This window comes from Manacus vitellinus, unplaced genomic scaffold (genome assembly GCF_001715985.3).
Source record: "Manacus vitellinus isolate BGI_N305 unplaced genomic scaffold, ASM171598v3 scaffold_5_pilon, whole genome shotgun sequence".
Classification (NCBI taxonomy): Eukaryota; Metazoa; Chordata; class Aves; order Passeriformes; family Pipridae; genus Manacus; species Manacus vitellinus.
This window is the reverse complement of record NW_021940682.1, coordinates 21,478,238-21,488,520: the sequence shown is the minus strand read 5'-3', so window position 1 is coordinate 21,488,520 and position 10,283 is coordinate 21,478,238. Positions and strand designations below refer to the sequence as shown.

The 10,283-nt window shown below is 34.1% G+C and overlaps 1 protein-coding gene across 1 annotated transcript in view; it reads left to right on the top strand.

The window, feature by feature from the left end:
* The first annotated feature begins 830 nt into the window (after positions 1-830).
* CFAP54 (cilia and flagella associated protein 54) overlaps positions 831-10,283 on the top strand; it is a 102,596-nt gene continuing 93,143 nt past the window's right edge. The window contains exons 1-4 of the mRNA XM_029963620.1: positions 831-929; positions 5,108-5,254; positions 7,238-7,409; positions 9,313-9,371. Of these exons, the coding sequence (XP_029819480.1) occupies positions 5,183-5,254; positions 7,238-7,409; positions 9,313-9,371 (303 nt within the window). The 5' untranslated portion in view covers positions 831-929; positions 5,108-5,182. The remainder of the gene's footprint in view (positions 930-5,107; positions 5,255-7,237; positions 7,410-9,312; positions 9,372-10,283) is intronic.

Sequence of the window (10,283 nt, the reverse complement as noted above, 5' to 3'; positions counted from 1 at the left end):
CAAAATGAGTAATTTGTTACCCAAAGACATCCTTGATGGCAGCTGTGGCTAGAATAAGATAGAGGCAACAGGAGAGCATCACAACTATTGCCTTAAAATCCTGTTTATTTTAACAAGTGTGTCATTTGGTTCTCTCTGAATCCTACCCCTTACAGTTTAAAATTCCCGAGCATTTCTTCTTTCATGATTCATGGTGTAGCTCAAAATACCGTGAGCTCAAAATACCATAGTTCTATATACTCTATAGATTGTGTATATATATATATATATATATATATGATATATATATATATATATACACACTCTATAGCTCAGTTTATTCCATGGCTACTAGTTCCCAAGGTTGCAGCTATCTGACATACATTGTTATTTTGGGATCTTTTTTCCTGCTCATAGCATCTGTAGTTTCCAGTCCAATAATTGCTGTGAGCTGTAATTCATTGAGTTTAAAATATAAAATTGTTTCTTCGAACAGAACCTCTCAAATACTAGCTGAAAGGTGGGACAGATTTTCCACTGGTGACCATGTTTGAACAATGCAAGGGGATTAATACTAAGACATTTTAATAAGAATTTACATAGGAGAAAATTCATCCTATTTAAAATGTGTGATAGAAACTGGTGACAGAAATGAAACCCAGAAATGTCCTTGTCTGCTTGTTAAATCCAGCTTTAATGATCACTTGTTTTGAAATATGTAGAAGTTCAAACAGATTTGGAAGAAAGGAGTTTTCACCATTTCAAGTTTTCCTGATTTGTTTACTTATTATGACAGATCTGCTGCCAGTTTAATCTGAAACCTTTTCTCCTGTATCTTTTTTAGAGCAAATGCTTTGTTTAACATTTGGATCAACTATAAGTCAAAACTACCAGAGTGGTATTACAATGAAAGACTCGTGCAAGTCGGTGATTCCCTTGCCCAGATCAAAGTAAGTCATATGAAATTGAAAAAGGTTCAGTCACAGTGTTTGTTTCATTGTGTTTCTGTGCTACTTTAATTTTTAATCATATTTTACTGGCAGCTATTTAGAAAGTAGCTAAAACTTTTACAAAATAATTCCAGTGAGAGTTGGTGATTTGTGTCTCTTGCTTATTTTTGTAAAATTGCCCTGATTTTTTGGTATGTTTTCTATATCTATGTTTTCTATGCAGCCATTGCCTTTTTAAACACTCCAAAATTTTTCTTTAATATCTGTTTGATGTTTCAGCACAGCAGAGTATAATATCTGACTGCGCTTTTAGATGCTGTTTAAGTACAAATTGGCAATGATAGAGCAGTTCCACTGACTCAACTCAGTGCTCAGTTAACCAAATGTGAACAGAAAGACAGGAAAGGAACAGAGAACAAGAACCAGAGTGCAATTGCAGCTATATGTACTGGTGATGCTCCTGCATCTTGAATTATGTGTGCACTTCTGATCTCATCAGAACATTTAGATCACAAATGAAACAAGGAGCTAGATTGTTGAAGATTGAGAGTATTTGGCAGATGTTTCACTATGTGATAACTGTATTTTTATACTCTTACTTAGTCATCTGTTACCAGCTACTGTTGGAGATGCGATACCAGGCTTGTAACTGTTAAACTGACTCAGTAAGGCAAATATATTCTTATAAACTATTTGTCCTTTGTGTTTTCTGGGAAAAAAATCCATCAAGACCAAGCCACTTACTGCCTCAGTGGTCTTTGTGTCAGAAGATCATCTCATAAAATCTGGGGCATTCAAGGGTAGTTAGTAAACAACACTCAGAAGCAGCTCAGAGATGTATAGTTGGAAAGCTAGTTGCAAGTAATTTCTTTTAGGTTTGAAGAAGGGTGTGTGGTCATGAGAGATACAGTTATGAAGTGAAAATACTGAAGAATTACAGAATTATAGGTTAATTTATTATAAAGGTTCGGTACTTGAAAAGCTGCTTGAGAGAATACAATTAAAGGCGTAGAGAATTAATATCATTTAGAGTAAGGAACGGCTCCTAAACAGATTCTGTCTGTTTACTGTGATTTTGTGTTTGTAATAATCCATCAGTGGATTTTTAAACTTTTTTTCCATGAACATAGTAGAAGATATTTATTTGGTCAATATACTTCGTTGGCTTAAAGCTCTGGCTTTTTAGTTTGTCTGTATTATGGGACAGTGAAGTATGTATTTTGACTTTGTTCTTCAGTCTTCCAGATCTATTTCAGACACAGATTTTTGATATTAGTCTTCTAAATAGTTGATTTTCCTAGGAAAATTATATTTATAGGATAAAAGTTTGTGGAAGTCTATAATTTTTTAGTGGAATTCTTCCAGGCTTTTGGAATGGTTTCTGTAACTTCTACTTATTTTTTAACATAATGAGAATAAAAAATTATGTTAAACAAAGTTCATATTTTTTTCACAACAAGAATATTAAAGTTTAATTCTCCCCTCCCACCACCACCACCCTGGAAAGAAAAACAGATAGCTGACATTGTGTTTAAATTGAAATAATTTTTAGGAACTTGATTTCTGTGTTCGAAAAGCAGTTAAATGCCAATTGTCACCTGTATTCACTCTTTTTCATTCTCTGCAGCATATGTCACTTTAGATTCCTTTTTTTGCCCTAGAAAAGAAGAGGGAATAATTGGAAATGTATCAAGATAGTTTGAGGGGCCATCTTTTTGAGGAACATATCTAGGAAAGCTGTTCTTTCACTATTATGTGCTTTGATTATGGAAAACAGCAATGATAAATGCTATCTGTGCTATTTGTGGAAAGTATATACGTGTGGCTACTAGGTGAGCTTTTCCACAGACCACAGGAAAGGTATGCATATCATGGAGATGTTATGAAGTCTTATATATCATTCATTGCATTTGTGGAACCATTCTAATTGAAGGTCATGGTGTAGGTTTAGAGAAATAGAAATACAGAAATATAGAAATGCTTAAGGAAGCTTGAATAACAGCAGTTGTTAATAGTCCCCTTATTGCCTAGGCAAGTCCATTTGTGTTTTCTTCACATTTTCCTGAAGTTTTCTTAGCTTCTGGGCCCTAGGAATTGCTTGAAACTTTTTACATGAAGCAGTACATTGGGAACTGCTGCTCTTCCAATGTACACAGTAGGGTTATTTCAAACACATCAAACCCTGCTCTCTATACTTTACATTGGCTTCCCATAGCACCACTCAAATATTTGGTCCTTGATATTCAAGGTGCTTGATGACTTGGCCCTATATTACCTAAAAGTAATCTAGAGTTCTCACTAATGATTTCTGCTTGCTGCCTAAAAATAATCTAGAGTTATGGGTAAAGACTTCTGCATGCAACTTCAATCCTCTGGTGTAATGTGTTTTTCTACAGTAGAAGTAAAGTTATCAATGTTGTTGAAAAAGTTGTTTTGCTGGCCAGCCTAAAACTTTGAGATGAGCTTTTTTTTGGAACTCCCATTTTTAGGTGCATTTCTTTGACTTAATTTTAGAATTAAAACCTAGTTTTCATTCTATCTGTTTTTTTCCTGAGGGGTAAAAATGATAGAAACAACATGAGATGGATATTGCAAATTTTAAATGTATTACAGGAAAGATGAATGTGATGTAACACCAAGTTCTGTGATAGGTAGGGTAAAGCCCATTTCATAAGTACCTCTCTTGACTCCTAGTTGAAAACTAGTTGATTATTTTTAATCTGCTTTTACATTATATAATAATTAATGATGTGTAGTCTTTAAATAATAATTATTGCATATGAGCAGTCAGTGGATAATCACCAACTTAGCTGTCTGTTCTGCTGCTATTTTTTTAATGCCTTCTCACTTTAGATTACTTCCTATTATACATCTGCTATGTATTTTTTAGGACACACCTACATTCATGGAGTCATGTATCTAGAAATTACTTAGTCCATTAGTCATCATGCTGATCAGTACTGACTCGTTTTTTTCCCTGCCTCCCTCTCTGCCTGTATCTGCCTGTTATCTCTGGTCATACACCCATATTTTAAAGTGTTTAGGAGAGAAATTACCTTTACATTATGTATCAGTAACTACTTTAATGTACTCTGATCCATGGCTTTGGATTCTAAGTGTTATCACAGCCTGAATCTATGTGTTAAGTCATGCAAGTGACTGACTGCCTCTAAATGTCCATGGAAAGTCAAAGTCTCTGCATATGGCTGCTGCTGTCACACAGCAAAGAGGATAATAGGGCCATGTGAGTTAGACTCCTCAGATGATTAAAAATTCAAGATAAGTGTTACTATGGTGGTAGGAATTTATATTGGAAAAAAAAGTGAGTACAAGGAAACACATAAGAACTTTTTGTGATTAAACATGAAAGGATCATTTTTACAAATAGGAATTAGTTACTTTTTACTTGAGCATTTATTTAGTGTGTGTGCTAGAATTAGTGAGATCGGTAGAGAAACCTCTGTATAATCTTCGCTGCGGAAGAGGTGGTGGTGACTCGCTAAATGGCACTTCCACATCTGAGTCAGATCTGAACCATAGTCTCAGCATGATGTTAGTGGTTCAACATGTAGCTGGGGAGCTCTATTTTGAATGAGATATAGAGCTCAGTATCTGTTTGTTAACAGTTCTTAAAGACCCAGTGGCTGATTTCTTGGTTGTATGTAAGTTCCAGTTGTCACTTGTTTCATTCTTTTTAGTGTATCTTAATCTTCCTCTCTGTTTTTATAGAAAAAAAAGGGCTTTGACAACAGAGAAACAAGGAGAGAAGTGAAGATGTCTGTATGGTTTATAAAGTTCTACATTATTGAATACTTTTCTCAGAATTGTAGTGTCATTGTCATTGTTGCAAAGCTGCAGAACATTCCAGGAACCCTTTGAGTTTATTACATTATCCCAGGATCCTACTTTAGAGTTGTTCTGTGATAGCTCATATTTATGAATAAAATAAACAGAATCTCACAAAAACTTGCAAGCTATTCTTTTAAGTATTTCAGCCTTTCATATGCTGAGTGTTCACACTGCATTGTTGGATATTTACGTAAAACTGTAGTGTTTTACTCCCAGTTGCTCTTTCACATTGATACTTTTTTACATAGGGATAATAAAAAATAATATGTTCTACAGAAATAGAAATATAATATACAAACTATAAAAAGAACATATTATTCATTTTTCAGGAATATAAGTTGGCACTTCTCTACTGCTATGAAAAATACCTTCAACAATTTGTTTCTGTAAACCTCGATGATATCATGGATGATGTGCATCAATTTAAATCCACCTTTTTTCCATATGGTTTCAGAGATAAAAATGTTGCACTTACGGTAGGTTGTGGTTTTTTTCATTTTTTTGGTCAAAGACATTAACATATTCAAAGTAAGTAGATTATTTTATCCTCCCCTAATGTGTTTTATATTAATTATATATTAACATTAACTAATCTTTATTAATTTGTTGCTATAAATTGTATTGAGATTTAATGGTCATGTGCATGATATGAACGTCTGGAATTGGGGTATATTTTTAAAAGGTTATAAGTGCTTAATGCTTTTGTGGCATAAGCCAACCACTATCAACTTAATGTTAAAAAAGGCAGTTTTCTCTGAACTGGTTATTCTGTAACTCTTTACAGCAGTTTTTACTCTGAAATAGTTCCTATTATCCACTGTCAGAATTAGGATATGGGCAAAATTTGATAAATGTACTGCAACTGTAGACATTTCTGTGCTGTATGATCTAAGAACTAGGCAGAGTGCAAGACAATTAAAACGCTGTCCTGTAATTTGTACCATTAATGCACAAAAATGCTACAGGTAAAAAAGCTCATGATAGTGAGCAAAGCAGCATTGCATTACTCCATGTAGCTTATTTGCTTGCTATGAACAAAAAATGCAGAATGCTGGATAGTTCTGTAACTGCTTTAAGCTCTGGGAAGCTGAGTGACCTCAAGTGTGTGTTGGAACCCCTTTTTTGTTAATTGCTTGTTGAGGTAGGGACTTGCAGTATATCTTCTATTATCCATGGAAGAAAGTGTTTCAGTAGATATAGGGGGAATGCTAAAAACGTGTTAGATTTTACCATAAGCAGTTTTTTGCTGAGAAGGTCTATCTTCATACATAGTGGATATTTCAAATTAACTAATGCAAGTTACTCTGTGATCAAGAGCAATGAACAGAAATAGTAAGCATCTCCTGTGTATTGAGGTAATCAAATTCATATTCCTCTAGTCAGAATGCAAATAGGTGTTTAGAGAAGAGAAAAAAGCAGACAGTTTGCTTAAAAGCTAGGAGCAGATGTCATGATAGAAGAGATACTCTGTTTGTATAATTTTTTTGTTTTTCGATTCAGCTTTCTAGAAAGACTATGATGAAAGACTATGTTAATCTGTTTTTAAAAAATGTTTTGTAAACACATTTGAAGTTCCGGAGATGCTTTCTTCTGTTTCCTGTATGTCTACCTAGACCTTGAACCAACACTAGTGCCAAATGTTATCATGAGTCTATACTAAATGCCCGTTCTATAAGTTTAGAGACTGAGATATCCATACATTTTCAGATATGGAATCTAATTTGACAATGATCCCTAAAATTGGAAATTGAAGATGATAATGTGTCAAATGATTACATCTAAAGGCTTTAGATGTAATTTTTTTTTTTGCCAGGTTTCTGCAGCTAGCTTTTGGTTTTTAGTATAACACTAAGAAAATCATTGAAATGGAGTTTCAGTTAATTAACTGCAAAAAAAAAATATTATTAGGTTAGTAATCTTCTGAGAGGTTGATGGGTACTGACTGGCCGTATGTCACTTAGCTCATTTTCTCACATGTTGGTTTGTTCAGATGATGCTGTATTCCAGACAATACTGTGATCATGTTAGATTAGGTATTACGAGGAAGAGAGGGACCAATCCATTTGTAGAAGAGAAAAATAACAGATGAGAGTGAGAAATATGATATTGGTGATCCAAATGTCCAGAAAAGTTAAGACTTGCCTTAGTTTATGGATACATCTACAGAGAAGCCAAGAGTTAAAGCCAGATTGTTTGAATAGCAGTTTAATACCTCATTCTCCCTACACTCCTTTCAGCAGCCCTAGTGCACTATGTGCATTTTCATCCTGTGACACAGTGGAAACTGATTCAGGCTAATGGTACAGCAACCCTAAAGCTTTAGCACTTTCTCTGTATTCCAATCCTCATTTCAATGTCATGCTGTCTTTTCCAACTCACCATTTCGTTGTACTTTGATGATGTGAACTGACATATGCTTGTATTTTAATTAATTTTATATATGTTTCTGTTTGTTTTAGTTCCATGCTTTGCAAGCAAGAAATGTTTGCATTTATCAGATGGTTTGCAGCAGAGACAGAAATCTCCAGAATCCAGAGTCCCTGCAAACTTGTTTAGATGTCTTGACCTCATTACGACTCACTATGCAAGTGGCTCTACCTCGGGAGAATTTGTGTTGGCTTATCTACAACGGTACATTCCTTTGCTAAGCAAAGCTGTGGAGGGAAACTTTTGTACATGTTCTTTAAGGTCAACCTAATGGTCATGAATAAATCTCTAGTTAGCCTTCTAGTTAGTCTTCACTCACATTAGGGTTTTTTTTTTGGTGTTGTTGTAGGAGTTGTTTTTGTGTTTTGTTTGTTTGTTTGTTTTTCTAAAAGAAGGGACTTTAAGATTGAAGTTTCTACATAGTGTGCCTGTTCAGGTGAACTGTTGTAAAAGCAACAGCTTTTTTATCATAACTGTTTACAGTGTACTAATAAAAAGAAATCTAACAGCACAGTAAGGGCATTTTTTGAGTGAATCCTGATTAATAAAAACACCCTCAAGATTTTTTTTATCAATAAATGTTTGTGTTTATGAGTTTGTTTTGGTTTTGGGTTTGTTTTGGTTTTTTTAAAGTGGATTATAGGTCTAAGAGTAGAAAGTGATTGCCTGCCATTACACATTTGTATTTTCTAAAGTACCTTGAAGGCTACAGTTAGTAATAAAACTATTTTAAAAATACCATATGAAATTTAAGAATTTTAATCTCTATATAAGCCTTTAATGTGCTACTTGTAAATGCTTGAATTAGGAAAAAGGTGAAGAAAGAATGGAACTTCTGCAGACTAGATAGAAAGAGAATGATGTATCAAGATTTTCATTTCAGGAACAACAACAGTATATTTTTGCTTTGAAGTGCAATGTTATTTCGTCCAAAGCCAAAATGCTGTTATGAATATGTTATGAACTGACTATGGTCAATTGTTGCAATATAAATTGAGGAGATAATATGATTTAATTTCATTTTAAAAAATTTACTTTCTCTGAGCTATAATTTGTCAAAATTCTTATCCTGTTTTGCTGGGAGTGCCTTTGCCATCCCTACTTTTGAGGTGTGTGTTTTATTGTCTGTTTCTATGGGAGAAGAATTAAAGTATATTCACTTGCCATTTTTACATCCCACTACCTGTGTGCAAGACAGGCCTATGTACCTATCCTAGCCAATAATCTACTCTAATTAGAATTAGGCAGGAACTCAGATTTCCCGAGTTCCTGAGCATTTTTCTGCAATTTCAAACAATAGATTTTGTGCCTCATTACACATTTGACTGACAAAAAAAAAATCTTCATAGTGCTTGCTCCATTCGAGCTTATTGGCATAATAACACCCTTCTAGCTATGACAGTTGACACTGTGATGCCTCCTGCTGCCACAGGTGTCCCTTTCTGAACATTCATACAGACAGAAGAATAGGCTTTCCCCCCCCCCCAGAACTGCAGTGTCTTTTATACTTCTTGGACTGATTTTTGAAAAGCAATTTTATGACATAGCTTAAGTTAAGTAAATTTTTGACAGGTTTTTATTTGTAAGTCACTTTGATGCTCTTGAAAACTCAACTTGCTATCAATTTTCTTCATGTCACTTATCATACTTAATATCATGTAATAGTGGTGTTGTCTGCCAGGCCACTGCCATGACAGACTAGAAGAATCATGTAAGGTAAGGTCTGTGAGGAGAGGTAGTATTTTGTTTTAAAGACCCTGGCATTTGGGGATGAAAAGATTTTTCTCTCTGTCAGTTACTTAATAAAAATTTGATACAATACATTTTTAACATTTCATTCTTTTATTGTACTACTTCATTATGTAGGTATTTTTGAAGCTAATATCACCAGAGAATTTAATGGCTTCATCTTCTCTAATTGAAAAGTTTTTATAGAAAAATCATTAGTTTATTTTTTGTTTTTTAATGAAAAATCAATAGTTTCTTTTTCTCTGGAAATAACAACCTGGACAATAAGAAAAGGTTTCAGTTGGTTAACATAACAAAATTTAATGTAGGATGATAGAATTTATCAGTTTTTTTAATTTATTTTAATTTATTTTTGCAGGTACTGTTTATATTTACACCATATGCAGACATTTGATGACGATAGGTCAGTCTGCTAAGGTATGGCAAAATAAATTAAAAGCCTTGAAAAATTTACAGAAGTTTGGAAAATGCACCTGTATTTTGCATAACACTGTGCCCTGATGTCTCTATTTCATCATCATTGCCAAGAGTACTACTTGATCACAAGGAAATAAAATGTCTAGATTGCAAAGTGGCCGATTTCTAAGCCCTCATGCCTTCAGGAGTCTGCTCCTTCCTCAGCTGTCGAATGGAGCCCGGAGTAATGTGTTGCTGGACACTCAGATGGCATGTGTTAAGCTGTTTGAGAGGATTCTAGGTGCTTTGTTTTGGACAACTATGCCGTGCCCCAAGAACTGGTCTTTTGTTTCCTAAAATGCGGAAATGTACTGACACCTGGTGGCTGAGTTTTTTAGTTGAAAATAGTTGATAAAAACTGCCTGGCCTTTCCCTCCTACCTTTTTCTTTTTGACTGAATGTAATTTTTGTTTGTCTTAGCTTTACTCTTTTCACCTAAATCTTGAACAGAATATGATTCAGCCTTAACACAGTATATTTCCTTATATGTTGGTTATATTAATCTCTCATTGAACAGGAAAGATTTTTTCTCTTTGAACATCTTTTATTGAAATGAGAAGTGATTAAGCACCTCCTTTAACATATTCAGGTTCCTACTATATAGGAAACAAATGAGTTGATCGCAGATATTTCAGATTCTTTAAATTTAGACTAAAAGAAAACCTGTATATTGACTTAATTTAGGACTATGGTTGTGCACATTTTATATACCTCAGGGAACAGCTGACCCAAAGAAAATAATAAAGAGAAGATATTGTTCAATCAATTTAGTAGGACTAATTCTTAAAATAAGAGTGTTGATCTTAAAATGAGGCTGAGACTATGTTGCTCCACCAGTTAAGAGCCAAAAGTCTAGTTCCATGGTTATAAATT